This window comes from Stegostoma tigrinum, chromosome 4 (genome assembly GCF_030684315.1).
Source record: "Stegostoma tigrinum isolate sSteTig4 chromosome 4, sSteTig4.hap1, whole genome shotgun sequence".
Taxonomy (NCBI): domain Eukaryota; kingdom Metazoa; phylum Chordata; class Chondrichthyes; order Orectolobiformes; family Stegostomatidae; genus Stegostoma; species Stegostoma tigrinum.
In genome coordinates this window covers 56,772,804-56,792,780 of record NC_081357.1, presented here as the reverse complement: position 1 = coordinate 56,792,780, position 19,977 = coordinate 56,772,804, and the positions used below count along the sequence as shown (strand labels likewise).

The following is a 19,977-nucleotide window of genomic DNA, read 5'->3' as shown; positions in this document are numbered from 1 at the left end:
TCCCATTAACTCTCTGACTTCGCTGCTCCCCAGACAGACCTGGTCGCACCATCTGACTCCTTTCACTTCCCCTCTTGGCCCTCTCCAGTACACCCTTGATCCACAATTACCCTGTTACACCTGATACAACACCATCCTAACTAACCCAGCAGCCAATCTGACACCCTACACAGACCACACACATGCACTAACATGTTGAATGAAACAATTTAGACAGCTTATGCCATAAAAGGGAGGTGTGTCCTGACGTCCTCTGTGATCATTTGATACAAAGAAGAACTCCAATATCAGACCCCCCACTTCTGAAGAAGCTCTGTTCTAAACAAGGTAAATAGGGGTGGAAGTATCAATCTCCCAAAAGATTTGGGCCCTCATTTTGCAAACAATCTAGATGTCTAATTTATATGAAAAATTATAGATTTTACAGGAAAACCACATTTACAATAAATTACAAGGCCAAGACAGGTTCTGGCCCTGACTATTTCTACCAATCTAAGTGTTTACTTTTACTTTCAGAATTAAAAAATGAACCACAGTCACACTTATGACAAAAAGAATACAAAAAGCTATAATCTATATTTGATAGATTATAATTCACAAATATTCACCATTTTACAGAAACGCAATGATCTCCTGAAATTAAAAAAGGAAAATTAAATGCCAAAAGTAAATGTACAGAAAGCACAATTATGCCAAGGATGGGTGGTGCTGTGTTGTAATTCACTCAGAATCCAGATCATTACTTTCACTGTTATGTTGTAGTCTGGATCCATGGTTAGTGATAGTAGAGACTGTAACTTACAGTCAACCACATGGCTGATCAGTCTCTTTACACTTTTACAACCTGCTGTTGGCATGTGATGGAATGATTGTAGATTGACAGTTAACCTGCTTAGCCACATCATTAACATGCCTTCCTTGGCCATCATATTTAGGATTATGATAGGATACAGTAATTCCTGAATCAGAGACAAGCAGGCACCCACCGCAAAACAATTACACTATCTGTAATCTAAGATTACAAAGTTACAAACTAAATACTATCAGAATTATGTTTCTAGAACATGCTCCCACCATCTTACAAACAGTAATACTTTTATATAATATCTGTACCATGTAAATCATGCGTATACTCTTCCATCCTTATAAGTGAGGAAAGAAGCATTTGGAAATTCCTGTATCCACATCCCCAGCCTTTGTCTCCTAGAGAGGCATGGTAGTGATCAGTTTCTGCACACAGAATCACATGCCTTATTTCTGCACCATTTTTCTGATAATACTGATTTAGCATCTTTATTAGACCTATAAAACAAGAACATAGTTCAATCAGTAAATATTACATCAATGGAACTCAGTTCCTATACTAAACTAGGGAAAGTTTTTTGTTAGAAATCTATGCTGTGATAAAAGCAATTGTAAAGTCATTGATTCTTTAATTGTGTGGTTAAATGCAATGAAATTTTTCTCAAGCAATGACTAATTTCAAACTAAAACAAATTCAAAATGATATTAACCAGCTTAACCATGTCAATTGTTGTAAAAGTCCAGCAGTTTCACTAAAGTCCTTCAGGAAAGAAACTCTGCCATCCTTACCCAGTTTTGCCTACGTGTGACTCCAGGCAGTAATGTGGTTGAATCTTAACTGCCCTCTGGGGAACTAAGGATGTAAGTTGGCACTAACTTCCCGTGAATGATTAAAAAAAAACAAAAAAAGAAAAATGTTTATTAAAAGCAAATGATACTTTCATTTAAATTAAAAGCAATTAAACCTATAGAAAATGTTGTCTAGTTGCTATTAAGTGCTACCTATGAATCAGTTCTCCTGCCTCTCAGTAAGTTTGTGGGTTCAAGTCTTGCCCAAAAACCTAGGCTGAGGCCACACTGCAGTTTTGGGGGAAGTGTTGCACTACTGTGTGATAAATCGCAGGTTTCTAAAAAAAGGTTATAACACAAGGGTCTGGTTTAAATATAGAGACAGAACACATTCCCTTATAAAGAAAGCATCCAGAGCAACTTTGAGGGTAACAAACACAGAACAATAAAAGTCATTACCTCAGCCAAGCACGTGTCTTTAGCAAAAGCACTGAAACAAGATATCGCTAACTCTAATTTTGGAGGAAGGGGTATACAAGAATTATGTCATGATCCAAATGTAAACAAATAGTCTGAAGGCTAAACACAACGTTCTCACAAGTGATAACTACATAAGCCTCCAATGGAAATAAGAGGGGCTATTTTGAATACCTGTCTCTTGCCAAGTAAAAAGATGATTGAAAGATTTTCAGAAATAGGGCTTTTAAAAAGGACTCGAGAAGGAAAGAAAATCACTTTCGGACATAAAAAGGTGGACCAATGTCAGTTTGGAGCCAATACCTTGGTTGGCTCAATAACAGCTCAGACGGGAAAGCTTTTCCACATAATCAATGCAGGCCAGCCTTCTTTAGATGTAGCAAGATTGTGAGAGCTTCTTAAAGGTTGCAGGAACAGCAACTCATATTCCGCCTGGGAACCCTGCAGCCATATGGTATCAATGTGGGCTTCACCAGTTTCAAAATCTCCCCTTCCCCTACTGCATCCCTAAACCAGCCCAGTTCGTCCCCTCCCCCCACTGCACCACACAACCAGCCCAGCTCTTCCCCCCCACCCAGTGCATCCCAAAACCAGTCCAACCTGTCTCTGCCTCCCTAACCGGTTCTTCCTCTCACCCATCCCTTCCTCCCACCCCAAGCCGCACCCCCAGCTACCTACTAACCTCATCCCACCTCCTTGACCTGTCCGTCTTCCCTGGACTGACCTATCCCCTCCCTACTTCCCCACCTACACTCTCTCCACCTATCTTCTTTACTCTCCATCTTCGGTCCGCCTCCCCCTCTCTCCCTATTTATTCCAGTTCCCTCTCCCCATCCCCCTCTCTGATGAAGGGTCTAGGCCCGAAACGTCAGCTTTTGTGCTCCTGAGATGCTGCTTGGCCTGCTGTGTTCATCCAGCCTCACATTTTATTATCTTGGAATTCTCCAGCATCTGCAGTTCCCATTATCTCTTAAAGAACCATGTTTAGTTCAAGGAAATAAGAGAACAAAAGAGAAAACTGCAAATAGAACTGGGAAGAAAGTGCTGACACCCTCTGAAACTAGTAAGCCACTCTCACTTGTCATGGCATGCGTTTTACTATTTTGTTTATGAAACATATTTAAATTTCTGATTCCTCGTAAACCACTTCATAAACTACTCTAAAATCACTTATGAGCTCGGCCCACTTTTTAAGTAATCTGTGAATTCCAAACTTAGGTCCTAATGATAAGGTTGATCTTCCTTCAGGTAAGATATTAAGATTGAGGTTCTATCCACTATCTCAGGTGGATGTGAAAGATTCCAGGATGCTATTTTGAACAGTAGGAATTATCTTCCATTTACTGGGCAATATTTATCCCGCAACTGACATCACTACAAACAAATGATCTATTTTCCATGACATTGCTGTTCGTGGCCTCTTCCAATGTATAAAAATGGATTCCTACATGATAACAACAACTATATTTCAAAGTATGCTATTACAATGTATTTAGGCTATTTTTGGTCCAGTTCTCAAGTTTATTTTTGATTACACCACAATTGAAATGCAAGTTCCATTGTGTTAATAGTTTTTCTCAGCCTTGTAGATCTGTATTTCTGTCTTAATATTTTAGTTTTGTTTAAAACTATAAAAACCGTATGTTTCAAAGAAATTTAAAAATGTTCGAAAGCATTAGAAAGACGAGGATGGAATTTCTGACATCACAGGATCTGCATTAGAAATGCATTTGCCTTAGTGTGGCCTTACAAATATTACTCATGATGTAAGATTCTGCTTAGTATTTAAGAACATTCAATTCATAGTAAAAGAACTAATCATACCTGAAGTTCTAGTTCTGCCATCATCTTCTCCAAGTGCTAAAGTCTCCATTACTTCTGCTCTTCTGCAATGGTACTCTGCAGGATTCATTTGACCCTGTGCCACAGCCCTCTCCATGTTGCGCATTATCTGTTGTTTGTATCCTCCACGATTATCTAACCCATATTGCCGCTAGAAGAAAACATTTTTTTTAAGATAGCTTTAAAGTTCCAGTTTTGTACAATATTGACTGAGAACAGTGGTTACAGAACCAGCAGTTCATCAACATACATTTAAAGCTTTGTTTAAAGAAATACTACGATCTGATATTTCCATACATTTTGCACTGGCAGATCTCATAATATTACACAGAATAGCTCAGAGAATGTGGTACTTTCTAACTGTGACAAGGAAAACACAATGGGAAGAAATGTTACATTAAGCGAGTGTGGCAGTTAGAAGTAGTATACATAAAACAAAGACTAAGTAAATATACCTTTTGAAATAAAGCATAGTAGCTGAAATGCTACCAGATGTAGAACACTTAGTGAGAATTTATTATGTTGTGGACATGCTATGGAAAGAGCACGTAAACCCTTCTCCAAGGTTCATCCAATTCTTTGAAGTAATAAAGGTCAGAAACAAGCTGCTACTATGGATCTAACATATTTCCATTCAGATGCTGTGCAATACCCTGTTGCTCCACAGCGTACTCAGCAACCAACGTTCAATTAATAAACAAGCAAATAAAGTGAAACTGAATGGGTATTTATTCTCAACTGAGAAACCTTCAGTTCCTAGACCCAACATAACATTCAGCATGTCAAAAACAGACACCACTCAGGTAACTAATATATTGATGTTAAACTCACATATGTATATATATAAAAGTATAAATACATTAATATTATAATGTTAAAAATTATGACATAGAAATTTATTACCAGCATGACTATTTTACAGGCACAAAATGTGCTTTTCAGAATCCAATTTGTCTAATGGTGTGTACACACCCATTTTGTACCCAAAAGGGTCAAACCACCATATTTGTAACGGTTTGTGTAAATATCTAGGCAACGTTCCTTAACAAAAAAGGTATTATGGCCTCTGTGTATAAGAAATGTATAAGATCTGCTTATACATCTGGCTGTTGAATGTCAAGTGGGTTGCTGAGCATAAGCCCAGTAGTTCGAGTGTACAGTGTTTGTTGATGCCAGTTCCGGCTGTGCGTTGTAATGGTCATTACAGTGGGTCTAATTCAATGCGTTTGTTGATGGCAGTCCACAGATGAATGCTAAGCCTCCTAAGAATTGCTAAACTATCCTATGTTGGGCTTGTCCAATGATAATAGTGTTGTCCCACTTGAAAGTGTGGTTTTTCTCATCGGTGTATTGAAAACAAGGGCCTCTGGTCCTGTCATTTAGTTGCTAGCTGGTGATCGTGGATGTGAATTGCTAGTTGTCTGCCAGTTTGTCCCACATTGTGTTTCGTGCAGTCTCTGCATGGTATCTTGTAAACCACATTCGTCCTGTCCATGATATCTATTGGATCTTTAACCCTGGTCAGTTACTGTCTTAGTATAGCTGCCGGTTTGTGTGCTGTCATGATTCCTAGCGGGCTGAGTAGTCTGGCTGTCAGTTCGGAGGTATTTGTTATATATGGTATGGTGGTTATTGCTTCAGGTTTTGGTACGCTCTGGTTGCATTGTCTGTTAACTAAGCATCTATGGATGAAGTTGCATGGTATCCATTCCTGGTAAAGACCTTATAGAGGCATTCTTCTTCTTCCTTCTGCAGATTGGATGTGCTGCAGTATGTAGCGGCCCTTTTGAACAGGGTCCTAATGCAGCTCCTCTTGTTGGAGTTGGGGTAGTTGTGGAGATCGTTTAAGACCTGGTCAGTACGTGTGCATTTCCTGTACGTTTTGTAGTGAAGTCACCATTCTCTTTTCTTTCTAATATCACGTCCACGAATGGGAGTTTGTTGTTGTTTTCCTCTTTTGGAGTCAATTTGATCCCTGTGGGTATGGTGTTGATGAGTCGGTGGGTGTTCGCAACTTCTGTTCTTTTCATAATTACAAAAGTGTCATCCACATATCTGATCCAGAGCTTGGAATAAATCTGTGGGAGGCCAGTTTGTTCCAGTCTTTGCATGACTGTTTCAGCTATCAAAGAGATGGGTAAGCCCAAGTGAGTCTCATTGATCTGCTTATACATCTGGCTGTTGAATGTCAAGTGGGTTGCTAAGCATAAGCCCCGTAGTTTGAGTGTACAGTGTTTGTTGATCTGTTCCTCGCTCTGTTGTCTGTTGGTTCATTTAGTAGGTTAGGTTAGATATGGTTTGTTTGGCAAGGCTTCTGTCGATTGATGTGAACAATGCTGTTACATCAAATGAGGTCATCACTTCTTCCCTGTCCATTTGAATGTTCTTGATGTTGCCCAGGAATTCTCGTGTTGATTGTGTGGAGTGTCGTGAGCTACTGATTAGACATTTAAGCTTTTGTTGTAGTTCCATTGCTAATTTGCATGATTGGGCTCCTGGTCGAGCCACAATTGGTCTAGGGGGTATGTCAGGCTTGTGCACCTTAGGCAGCCCATAGCATCTTGAAGTGTTGTTGCCTTCTGGTTTCATCCTTTGTAATTCTGTATTTGTTATCTATCCGGTTTTGTGTAGGTTCCGTAGTATATTGGTTATTCCGTTTGTTAGCAGTGATGTGGGGTCTCACTCCCTCTGTTGGTTAGTTTGTGCATCTGCAAGTAGTTCTTCAAATTTTTGGTTGTAGTTTGTTTCGTTCATTAGCACTGTCATTCTGCCTTTATCGGCAGGAGCAATAATAATGTTCTTGTTTTCCTTTTTGAGGTTCTTCAAGGCACCCCTTTTGTCAAGTGTGTTTGTTTGTGTTCTCTTCGTCAGTAAGGGTACAATGGTCTGTCTGTTAATTTTTTGTGTTTCCTTGTTTAAGTCTGTTGTTTTTGAGTGCGGACTCTTAGTGCTACCAGAAAGTCTGTTTTTTGAGCGATCCTGTGGTCATAGTTCAGTCCTTTGATTAGTACAGTTTTTTCTGTATCTGTGAGCTGTCTGTTGGAGAGGTTTTGTATCCATTTACCAGTCATGTTGTCTCCTCTGTGGTGGGTCAATTTGGTCATTTTTGTCTGTACTGCTGTTTTCTTTTGTGCGTAGGCCTGTTCTGTGTTATTGCGAATGGCCCATTTGATTCTCGTAGTCCAGTCCAATTGGTCTCTTTTGAAATTAATGACTTTTGGCACCAGATTTCTTGTTTGTACCCGTGGAGTCTGTTATGGGCATCTGTGATTATGACTTGTATCATCCTGCGGCCGTTCTGTCTGGCTGTTTCTCTGGCTTGCGGGTTATTAACTGGTGTCTGTACCTTAAGCATGGTGGTAGTAGTTTTTTGTGGCGCTTACGTAGGAATCTGAGTTGTTCATATTTGGCGCTTAGTCACTTGGCACAGGATTCCTATTTTCTTGCTTGCTTTAGCATCTCACGCCTGTAGGTGTTCAGGATTTGACCTTGAATTTTTTTTCTTTATTCATTCACAGGATGAGGGTGTCGCTGGATAGGCAGCATATATTGCCCATCCCTAATTGACGAGAGGGCAGTTGAGAGTCAACCACATTGCTGTGGATCTGGTGTCACATGTAGGCCAGACCAGGTAAGGGTGGTAGTTTCCTTCCCTAAGGGACATTAGTGATCCAGGTGGGTTTTCCCGACATTTGACACTAGGTTCACGGTCATCATTAGATTCTTAATTCCAGATATTTTATTGAATTCAAATTCCACCTTCTACCATGGCAGGGTTCAAACCTGGGTCTCCAGAACATTATCTGGGTCTCTGGATTAATAGTCCGGCGATAATACTGCTAGGCCATTGCCTCTCCCTTAGTAGTGTTTAAAGGTGATAAAAAGCATTAAGTACAAATACAACTTACTTCATTTCTCACTCTATTCTGCCTTCTCTTTTCTTACCTCGGATTCTATTACTGTACTAAGACCTCTTTTATCATCCTGTCAGCCCTTACATTTCCTGACAACAGAGTGGGGAAAAGAGATAATAAATTCTGGAAAGAGAGTCTGACCTAGCAGAAGAAGCTCAATCAGAACTGCTTCTGATTAAGGGTCACTGGACCCGCAACATTAACTCTGATTTCTCTCCCCATATGCTGTCAGACCTGCTGAGATTTTCCAGCAATTTCTGTTTGTGTTGTTGCAAATAGGATAAATGTGGGATACTTTCTTCTTGGTTTATGAAATTAGATGTGAGGTTCATTAATATGTATTATGACCAGTCCTCACCTTCATGTACCATATATAAAAAAAATCTTAATAATATGCATTTTTCATCTAATTCTTTATAAAAAACATATACATCAGTGTGAAAGCAAAACTTAAATATGGCATATCAGAACATTAGGGGTTCCACTATTACAGCATCAGGTTGTGCTATTATACCAGTGTGCACAGTCCTGGCAGACTGAAAATGCAAGGTGCCCAGACTATTCAAAAAAATAGATCTGCATCTATGTTCTATCTTTGCCCGAAGAGGAGTATCTAAGGCAAATCTGACTGCAGTCCCGGAGAAGTTAAAAGAAAGCAGCACAATGGTGTCACATACAGTCAAAAAGTTTCAAACAGTGACAACAAGTTTAAGAACGATAAGAAAGAACGTATCTAGAGTTCAATGCAAATACCTGCAGTTTTTGAAAGTCATCCCGTTCTCTTTTTGTTTCAATAGCCTTCCTTTGCATTTCCTCATCCTCCTGCAGTTTTTGGGCCAATCGATGATCAGCTAGGGCACATTCTGTTGATGGATCAGTAGAACAGTGGAGTTGCAATACAAATATTAAATACATATCCAAAAATATCTCAGCAGACCAAAGTGTTGAATTGGTTTATTTCCTGGTCTTATGACAGACCTGTATGCTAGGCTTTCCTGTCGCTATCCTAATGAGGATTTTTTCTTAAACTGTGCCTTTAAAAAACCTGACTTTGCACATATATAATCGACATATAGATTCCGAGAGCCATAGGACATGCTCTTTTGCAGGAACATTATGCACAATGTATTATATGAAGTCATCAAAATGCTTTTCCCTATCCCCACATACAATCAGCACAACTGAAAACTTATATTCTGATAAACTGCTTCCTCAAACATTCTGCTTCTTGCAAAACGAGAAACGCATCCTACCTGAAAGCTGGAAAACCCCCAAACTTTTTTTTCCAGTAAAACAATTCTTTTTTCAGTAGCAGAGCAGAAACATGACGAATCAGATTAGTTACAGCTCATCAATTTTTTTTTGTTCAACATAAATCAACCTTTTGCCTTATGGTAATAGGGATGAGGTAGTCATAAAAATTGAAGTTGATTTTATGATGGAAAGAATAATTTGAAACTCATCATCGCAATATCTCACACTTCTTGGATAATTGGCAAAGAGGTCAGAGGTACACCTAAGGTTGCTGAGTTTATGGCACATGGTTTTAGTCTCCTTGATGTTTCACTGAAGGAAATAATGACTGATCCTACTTCAATGTTAGGTCTTTATGAGATCTCAGAGGCAGCAATGGGACCAGAAAACTGCTGGAAGAAGTGCCCAACTGGGTTTCACATTATCCCTGTGGAAACGAAGCCATTCCCAACATCAAAAACAGCGTCATGTGGATGAAGAAACAAAAAAGGGAAATAATGTCAAAATTAAATCTGTGAGGAATTCTGAAGGTAAAGCACTGGCTGTTCTCAGACATGTAGGATTGGAATTACAGAAGGTTTCTTCCAAGGAGCTGACAACTTCACAGATTCAACATGCTACTCTAACACTTGTTAAAGAGGTCAAGGAGGGATAATGCACTCAGTTGGTCAATATCACAAAAATTAACCATTTATAACTTCTATAAGAATGGCTCCGACGCTTTCAACTAGGCAAAACGTTGTCTGAAAAAAATTGTGTACACAGAGCATCAAGGCAATGATGCATTCAAAGACCTTATACGAAAAAGGGACATCAAAAGATACACAGTTGAATTGTTAAAATTGAGATTAAATAAATGGGCAGTAATGAAGATGCCAGTTCAAAATAGGAGATGATGCCCACGAATAAGAAGCTACTAACAACATCAGTGAGCATGATGTCTAGTAAGAGGAGTTAAGTCGTCAGCATGTTGTGGTGCAGGGATTTGCACTGGCCTTTCTCACTGTTGTTGATTGATCAATTAGGAGCCGCAACTGGCCCAAAAGTGAGCAGATTGACATCTTGACCACTGGTAAAATCATTGCAGAAGCATGTTAGAGAGCAGGCACATGCCTTCCCATGGTGTCCAACTTAAAGGCATTCACCCATCAACATCCTCCTCAGGTCTCCTGTACCCACAAGGGCAGCTACGAAATTCAAATCAATGAATGACTAGGAATGATAGCATTAAGGACAGAGCGAGAGAGAAGCTGAGCAGGTCAACACCAAAAGTTGACTGTATGAGTGGAGGACTGAAGGATAGGGAGCTCTGACACTGAAAGGCATTTGTTTACAGAATGAACACAGCAGGTCAAGGAGCATCAAAGGAGCAGGAAAGCTGATGTTTCGGGTCTGGTCTTTTCTTCAGAAATTTCTGAAGGGTCCAGACCCAAAACATCAGCTTTCCTGCTCCTTTGATGCTCCTTGACCTGCTGTGTTCATCCAACTTGACACCTTGTTGTCTCAGATTCTCCAGCACCGGCAGGTCGCACTATCTGTGTTTACGGAATGAATTTCTTTCCCCCCGCAGCAGTAGATAGCAAAGATTCTGGGTGGTAGAAGCAAGTGGCAACATAAACCTTCTTCAATGATTGACAGTGTAAAGGTCATAGAAGAGCACAGTATCAAAGAGGATGATTATGATAGCAAGCAAAGGAGTTTACATGGAGTAAGATTGAGAAGGACAGGAGAGTTGAGTTTGATCTTTTAACCCACTCGGGTTTCAAATTTCATAACAGATCAAGGTCAGATGTCCAAATTAGAATCTGATGCAACTTCCACGTTATTACTAACTCTTCAGATCTTAGAAATCACACAATCAACACACTGTCTAATTAACTATGACTAGAATTTAGATACTACCCATGCAAGAACTGGCCTGGCTCATACTGACAAGTCAGTCTTTTGAACTCACAGTCAGCTCTTTGCAATGGCTGGTCTCAATTTTTTGCTGTGGATACCTCTGGTGTGTTTTCTTTTGTACGTTTTCTCCCATATTCCACAAGAAGTCATAATTCAGAGCTAATTTACCTCAATAGCCACGTAAACAAGAGACATCTGTATTCATGGTTCCTCTTATAAGAATTATTTTGTGCCTTTTTGCAATCAAAGGCCTAATGATCTTTAGCATCAGCCATTTGCCTAGTCAGCAGTATAGTTTTACTTCCTCCTTCTACAGCAAGCTGCTCTAGTATAAAGTTAGCATAATTTCCCATCACGTGTCAAGCTTCACCTGTTAGCCATAAGATCAAACTGTTAAAACATTTAGGTATGAAAGAAAATCATTTTGGATGAAGCTGAAGGATTTGCAGCAATCTTCAAGGCATAAGTTCCCAGTGGATGATTCATTTCAGACTCCACAGGGATCCTCAGCATTACAATTGTCAGTCTTCAGGTAATTCAATTCATTCTACGTCAATGGCAAAAAAATGTTTGGAGGCACTGGAAAACGTCAAAGGCTTCTAGGTCTTCACAGTATCTTGGCAATAGTAGTGAAGATACGTGCTGCAGATCTTGATGTGCTCCCTAACCAAGCTGTTCCAGTACAGCTACAATACAGGTATCTAACCAATGATGTGGAAAATTGCCCCAGTATGTCCTATGCAGGAGATCAACAGCAATTCCAACCTGGCCAAACACCAAATATTCTCGAACATCAGTAAAGCATTTGTGTGAGATCATCAACAATGTTTTAAAGCAGAATTAATGCTTAGTATTAATCTGTGCAGTGACGTTCCTTTCAAGTTGCAGCAGGGCCACTAAGCTCAACCAAATCACAGTTGGTTCAAAACAAAATAGATGAACTCTAGACACAAGGTGCACAACTGCTCTTGACATCAAGGATCGCATTTGAAAGAGTTTAATGTTAAGGTGCCGTAACAAAACTGCAGTCTGTGGAAATCGGGGCAGTAAGGGTGGGCAGTTGGATTTCCACTGGTAAGTCTCATATGTAGCAAAAAACTAAAATGACTGTCGTTGTTGGAGGTCAGTCATCCCCGTAGGAGTCCCTCAAGGCAAGAAAAAGGAGACATATGTAACATATTTAGGAAACCGAAGATGACAGAGCCCTTAAAGAATAGAAAGAAAGCAGGAAATAACTCATACAAGAAATTAGAGGGCTAAATGGGGCCGTGAAATAGCTTTGGCAAACAGGATTAAAGAGAATCCCAAGGCATTTTATACATATATAAGGAGCAAGAGTAGATAGGGAAAGGGTAGGTATACTTAAGGATAAAGGAGGGAATTTAATCACGGAGCCGGAAGAAGTGGGTGAAATCCTTAATGAATACTTTGTATCAGTATTCACAAAAGAGTTGGGCACAGTGGATGGTGAGTCTCGGGAAGGGTTTGTTGATATTCTGGGGCATGCCAACATTAAAAAAAAGCTGAGACAACAAAATGTGAGGCTGGATAAACACAGCAGGCCAAGCAGCATCTCAGGAGCACAAAAGCTGACGTTTCGGGCCTAGACCCTCTGATGAAGGGTCTAGGCCCGAAACGTCAGCTTTTGTGCTCCTGAGATGCTGCTTGGCCTGCTGTGTTCATCCAGCCTCACATTTTGTTGTCTTGGATTCTCCAGCATCTGCAGTTCCCATTATCTCATTAAAAAAAAGCTGTTGTGTGTTTTGAGAAGCATTAAGGCAGACAAGTCCCAGAGACTGATGGGATCTCCCAAAATGCTGAGGGAAGAAATTGTTGGGGTCTTGTACGAAATCTTTGCATCCTCCCCTTAGCCAACACTGTTTCTTTGCTTAAGAAGGGTAATTGGGATAATCTGGGAAATTACAGACCAGCGAGATTTACATCAGTAGTAGGGAAATTATTGGAAAAGATTCTTAGTGACAGGATTTACTCATATTTAGAAAAAATATGGACTTATTAGTGACAGGCAGTATGGCTTTGGGCAGGAAGGTTGTCTCTCTCAAACTTAATGAGTTTTTTTTGAGGAAGTGACAAAGATGATTGATGAGGGCTGGCTGTTGTCTCTATGGGCTTTAGTAAAGCCGCTCATAATAGGCTGATACTAAAGGTGAAGTCACATGGGATCCATAGTGAGCTGGTAAGATGGATACAGAATTAGCTTAGACACAGACGACATGCAACAGTGATGGAAAGGTGTTTTTCAGATTCAAAATTTCTGACCAGTGGTATTCCATAGAGATCAGAACTGGGATCCCTGTTGTTTGTAATATATATCAATAATTTTGACAAGAATGTAGGTGGCACAAACAGTAAGTTTGTAGAATATACAATAATAGGGGGAGCTGCAGATAGTGAAGAGGATTGCCAGAGGATTCAGCAGTGATAAAGGTAGCCAGACAGTTAGATGGAGAAATGGCAGCTGGAGCTTAGTCTGCACAAGTGCAAGGTGATGCATTTTGGGAGGTCTAATACAGGAGACAGAATCCTTAACAGCATCAACATACAGAGGGATCTTGAGGTATAGGCTCACAGTTCCCTCAAATAGGTAATGCAAGGGGCTAAGGTGGTCAAGAAGGCATACGACATGCGCATCTTCATTAATCAAGGCACAAAGTATTAAAAATTGGCAAGTCATGTTGCAGCTGTATACAACATTTGTTAGGTCACATCTGGAATATTGTGTATAGCTCTGGTTGCCACATTACCAGAAGTATGTGGGGTCTTCGGTGAGGGTACAGAAATGGCTTACCTACATGTGCCTGGTTTAGAAGGTATTGGGTATGAGGGATAGGACAAGCTTCGTTTGTTTTCACTTGAACAAAGGGTGAGAGGTGACTTGATAGAAGGTTACAGAATTATGAGGGGACATGGATAGAATTGATAGTTACAGTCTTTTTCCCAGGGTAGAAATGTCAATTCATAAGGACACAGGTTTAAGGTAAAAGGGTGAAGGTTTAAAGGAGATGTGAGAGCAGTTTTTTTTTTAAGAAACACAGAGGTGAGTGCCTGGAATGCACTGCCAGAGGTGGTGGTGCAGTAGATACAATAGGAATGTTTAAAAGGCACCTTGACAAATAACTGAGTAGGCAAGGATCAGAGGGATACAAGCAACATAGAGGCAAATGTTTTAATTTCAGTAAGGTATCATGTGCTAGCACAGTCTTGGTGGGCCAAAGGGCCTATTCCTGTGCTATACTGCTTTTTGTTCTTTGTAATGTCCACAGCCAAACCATCTTCAGCCGCTTCATAGATGACCTCTCCTCGACTAAGTCATTTGCTGACGATTATCCAATATTCAACACTATTCATGACTTTTCACATTCTGAAGCATCCCATGGTTAAAAGCAGAAAACCTGGATGATGTCCAGGCTTAGGTTAACAAGTGACAAGGAACACTCATAATCACACAAGTGCCAGGCATTCATCACCCAAAAAGAAAATCCTACCATCACCCCATTACATTCAAGAACACTAGCATTTCTAAATCATCCACTATCAAAGTCCGAGGAGTCACCAATAAGTATAAACTGAATTGACTAAAATTGTGCCTCCACAGCAGTCAGAGGTGAAGAACATTGTAACAAATAACTCATCTCATAACAGCCCAAAACCTTGTTCACAATCTACATGGTACATGTCAGAAGTGTGATGGAATATTCACCACATGCCAGGATGAGTGAAGATCCAACAACACTCAAGAAGCATTACATTATCAAAGACAAAGAAACTTGCTTTATTGGCACCATGTGCACAAACTTTCACTTCCTCCACCACTAATTCACAATAGAAGCAATGTATACCATCTGCAAGATGCACTGCAGTAATTCACCAGGTTCCTTACATATTCACAACTAGTACCATTTAGAAGGACAAGGGAAGAAGATACATGGCAACACTGCAATCTGCAAGTTTCCCTTCAAGCCAGATACTATCCTGATTTGGAAATATGTCACTGTTCCTTCTGTTTTGTTCGGTCAAAATTATGGCATGCCTCTTCAACAGCACTGGAGATCTATCTACTGGCACGGACTGCAATGGTTTAAGAAGGCTGCTCACCATCACCTTCTCATGGGTAGTTAGAGATGGGCAACAAATGCTGATCCAGCCAAAGAAGTCCACATCCCCTGAATGAATGAAAAACAAAAAAATACTTGACCCAGAGGATGGGTGAAGCACTGAGCATGGGATTTAGAAGATAAGATGATACATGGTAAGGATTGTTAAACAGAAGGAAGAGGCATCCGAAAGAAAACTTGAGAATAGCAGAGGGAAGAGTCTAAGGCACAACTTTAAGAAGTACTGTGCAACCATCTTGGCAATCTGGACAGGGTAACTGATGAAATGTACAGCATTCAAAACACAAAAATAAATTGCATTATTCTGTCTCGGGAGAGTGCACATGAACTAAAAACTCCAAAACCTACAAATTTGGAATAAAGCAAAAATACAACGCCTTACTATTATTATAATAACGTGAAATATTTCACAAAAGAATCATTTCATAGAGTCTGTCATAACTGTTTTCACAATCTTATTGAGCAAGTAACAACACATTACCTTCAGCTCTGCTCTCAGCCAAATGTAACTCAACATGTTCCTGAAGTATTTGACAACTTACAAATACCAATTTGCACATGGGACATGGATAGAGTCTCTGCTTTCCACAACCTAATAAACACAAGGTGAAAATTAAACTTAGCCAAATGTACAAAATAGCATTTGATAATAAATAAGACATTTTTGTTTTAAAAAGTGAACAACTAATTGTTTTGTGATTCTACAATGAACACCCGTACCCTACTGTTTCTCCAAATCAAGGAATAAATGCACAAGGTGGCAGAGTTCAGTTTGATATTGTACACTTCCACAGGATACTCAACTCAATTTAAGGGAAAAGGTATTATTATTTTATTTTGCAAGAGTCGACTGAGAGAAAGAAGAAGACCCAAAACCTAGCGATATTAATCAGGTGGGCTGTTAGGAGTTTGTTTGATGAAATTTCCCAATTTTTCTCAAAATGAGGGCTGTGGTTTAGGAATGGGAGATATAGTACTATATTAAAGGTATAGCTTAACTAATTCACTACTTAATGTAACTACAGATAATCATTGGGTAATACTACAGACTTAAAAAATAAATTAGTTAAACATACAGATGGAATAGCAGATAATGTAATATGCAGCGATGTTGGACATCAGGATGAACCACAGTAGCCACAACTTCAGTGCCAGGAACTCAGGGAAATTTGGTTCAGAATGATGAGCTCGAGTCCAAGCTTCAAATACTAACACATCAGGGAGGGAAAAGTTCCCTGGAGACCTTGTTCTAAAAGGCAGTCACACCCAAGTTAAATACCTCTTTTTGACTTGTGCTCAGGGTTAAGATGGCATAACTGAATGTGAGGCTGGTTTGAGGGTCCAGAGGTTAGTAATGGAGGAGCCTCAAACTTCAGTATTCCCGAGATTTAATAAGAAAAAAATTCCATTTATCCAATATTCCATGATAGAGAAACAGTCTGGCAATTTGTCGATCAATGGATTTATAAAAGGAAGTATGCATTATCAGTGTACATGTATGACGTTAAAATTATCTGTAGACACATCAAGGGACAGCAATTGGATGAGAAGTAGGAGATTCCAAGGTTAGATATTTGTGGAAGCCAGAGGTAATTGTGCTGAATGAGAAGACACACAACCGATACAAACTCTCACCACTAATGGTGATTCTTTGGCTACAGTTAACTAAAAGTGGAACCAGTTAAGTCAATACAACACAACTGAACTTTGGAGGAGAGGCACTGGAACAGCATGCTGTGACCAACTGTGTTGCAGGCTGTATACAAGGATTAGGAGGGATATTTATTTTTGTCACAATCTCAGGGTGACATTTGCAACTTTGATCTGTTATTTCAATAAGATAGCACAAGGCAGGATCAACAGTTGAGGTATTCAGAGGACGACAGATTGGAAACAAGGCAGAAGTTTGAAAGGATGGAGGGACGAGATCTTGGTTTACATAGTACAAAGCAGACAGCATTGGATTTAAAGGAGAAAGGAGTAGAACCTGAACAGAAAGAACCATGAACGATATCGGCTAACATGGGAGCCAGAAAAGAAAGTGGAGTGGTTAGTAGTTTTATGGATACTGGGCTCAGAGTGAAAGCTCACAGTGGAGCTGAGACAAACAGGTGAGAATAAATCCATCATGGAAGTCTGCTATTTATTTGAAAATTGGTGACATTTATTTTGTCCCCTTCGCCCCAAAATGGTTCTGATACACTGAATACATTTTTATGCTTGCTTTAATCTTGCATGGGACGTAAGCATCACTGACAAGGCGAACGTTTGTTACCACATCCTAACTGCCTATCAAGTGAAAAGCTTCCTGCACATTTCCGGAAGTAATTAATAATGAACCACATTCAGATGTGTCTGGAGTCACATGAAGGTCAAACTAGATAAGGATGATAGATTTGACATAATGGAAACTGCAGATGCTGGAGAATCCAAGATAACAAAGTGTGAAGCTGGATGAGCACAGCAGGCCAAGCAGCAGCTTTTGTGCTCCTGAGATGCTGCTTGGCCTGCAGTGTTCATCCAGCTTCACACTTTGTTATTAAGGATGATAGATTTTCTTCCCTAAAGGATCCTAGCAAAGTAAGTGGGATTTTTTGGCATTTATGGCAGTTGTCACAGACACCAATGAGATTAGCCTTCAACTTAAGATTTATAAATTTAATTTAAATGCCAGCTATTTTTGAGGTAGAATTCAGACCTGTATCTTCAGAGCAATAGCCTGGGCCTCTGGATTACTAACCCAGTCATACTTCGTCTAAACGACCATCAAATTAGAAGCATCACACACATAAGTTCATACCTTTTTGAGGTGTTTCCAGGATCTCAGCATGTTTACTTTTAACATGTTCACTTAGATCCTCTCCTGCATTTCCAATAAGGCCACAGAAAGGGCATTCTGGGATATTAAACTTCATGGATTCGTCTGTAGTACTACGAAGTCCATTGCTTTCTGTCTCTCTACGATTCTTGTCAAATAGTGTTTGCTGAGGTTGTCTCCAAACTGTTCCTGAAAAGTGCCCATTGACAGATTCTGATTGTATTAATTTTTTAGGTTCGCTTTTTGTCTTTATGCTTTGTCTGAATGTTCTCTCACAGTTAGATGGTGAAGCAGAGCGAGACATCTGAAGCTGTTCTGGTTTGGGCTTTTCCATCCTGTACCCTCCAAATTCTTGTGGTTCCAGAGTTGTTTTATGTTTTAAATCAGTCAACCTACTGGTCTGAAGTGAAGAATCAAGAACCCCTTCTTGTTCAACGGAATACATTGTCCTGTTATCATCCACAGGTTTCACCTCACCGTGGGACGTTTCTATATGGAACATTAATTCATTATAACTGATTCCTGATAGGTTGCACATTGGACAACTGTATTCATTTTCTTCATGCATGATGAGAATGTGTGTCCTCATGTCTGGTTCTGACAAACCACCTTGCCCACAAATATCACAGGTAAACATGCTGGATTAGTTACTTGACACTCATTCAGCTATTTAAGAAAAGGAAAAAGAAACGTGATTGTTCAACACAAAGCATGTAAATATGAACAATATATTCTGTAGTAGTTATGATGCATATAGAATACACACAAAAAAAACTTAAATCCTGCAATGTTAGTCAATGTATTTCCTTTTAAAAATACCCAGATCCTTTTTTCCTGAAGAAGGGTCTAAGCCCGAAACGTCAGCTTTCCCGCTCCTCTGATGCTGCTGGGCCTGCTGTGTTCATCCAGCTCTATACCTTGTTATCTCAGATCCTCATGTGGTTGTGTTGAAACTAAAATAGTTTTTCAGAATATATCCAATGGATGTTAAGAACTCTTCAATAATAATATACCATAGTCCAACTCAATCTTCACCTAATTTGATGCCTGTATTTTAAGGGGAGTAACTGGACAGCCATGAGAAGAAAGAAACTCAATGATTTTTCCACACGATTGCTGGAGGCCAAGGGTCAGGCCAAAACTACCAGCTGACTTCAGATAACATAGTAAACACCATGAAAAATATTGCATTTATATTGCACCATTCACACTTGGATTTCATTTAAAAAGAATTTCTTCATTGGCAGTAAACTAAAGCATAGTCATTGTTGTGACGTAGGAAACAAGACAGTAAATTTGCACATAGCAAGTTCCTCCAAATAGTAAACTAAGGTGAAGTCATCATTGTCGCAGAGGACCATCAAGCTGCTCTCTCATTAGACAGAGAGGTGACTGGTGATGAGTTTAACTTGACGGTAGCTCAAGCGAGATTGAGAAGGCAGGACCTTCATGTTGACTTCAGCCAATGTGGGAAGTTAACACATGCTATTGGTGTCACTCTGCATCACCAAAAATCGTTGCAGTAAACTGGGATAAATGACCCCCAACTCCAGACTGCCGTGATAAAGAGTAGATAATCAGTTTCTGTGATGTTGCTTGAACGATAAATTAATAATCGCAGGGATAACTGGCCTACTCTTTCAAAATGATTCCGTGGAGTATTACATTGACATCCATGACAGACTAGATGAGGACGTCTCAGTTTAATGTCTCATATGAAACACAGTACCTCCAACTGTGCAACAGTTGCTTACTTGGCATTGGATTGTCAGCTTTGATTGTGACACTCAAGTCCTGGAGTGGGACTAATCCGCGGCACTGAAAATCTTGAGACTAATGAAGTATAGACATAAAAGCTTTTCAATTCTGGATTGCTGAACATAAAATGAGTATTCACTCTTATGTATGTCAAGGAACCCACAACCTGAAATGTACACATTTAAAACTGAGTCATACAATTCTATCAGGCATAGCTCTAGAGGCAGTGGACATTAAATATTCATTTACCAAATTAAGGATGCATGAAATAATTTAGCAACAT

General features: G+C 39.7%; 1 protein-coding gene across 11 annotated transcripts in view; it reads right to left on the bottom strand.

Annotated features, from left to right (window-relative positions):
- The window catches only part of zufsp (zinc finger containing ubiquitin peptidase 1), a 41,225-nt gene that overhangs the window by 13,989 nt on the left and 7,259 nt on the right, over positions 1 to 19,977 (bottom strand). For 9 of the 11 annotated variants that reach the window (XM_048531084.2, XM_048531088.2, XM_048531087.2 and 6 more), the window contains 5 exons: positions 17,919 to 18,602; positions 15,600 to 15,710; positions 8,580 to 8,689; positions 3,895 to 4,063; positions 1,114 to 1,302 (listed from right to left, as the gene is read on the bottom strand). In XM_048531084.2, coding sequence (XP_048387041.1) covers positions 1,114 to 1,302; positions 3,895 to 4,063; positions 8,580 to 8,689; positions 15,600 to 15,710; positions 17,919 to 18,573 — 1,234 coding nt within the window. In that variant the 5' untranslated portion in view covers positions 18,574 to 18,602. Of the gene's footprint in view, positions 1 to 1,113; positions 1,303 to 3,894; positions 4,064 to 8,579; positions 8,690 to 15,599; positions 15,711 to 17,918; positions 19,972 to 19,977 lie in introns of those variants that run through there. The other 2 variants (XM_048531095.2, XM_048531093.2) reach the window with 2 other exon arrangements.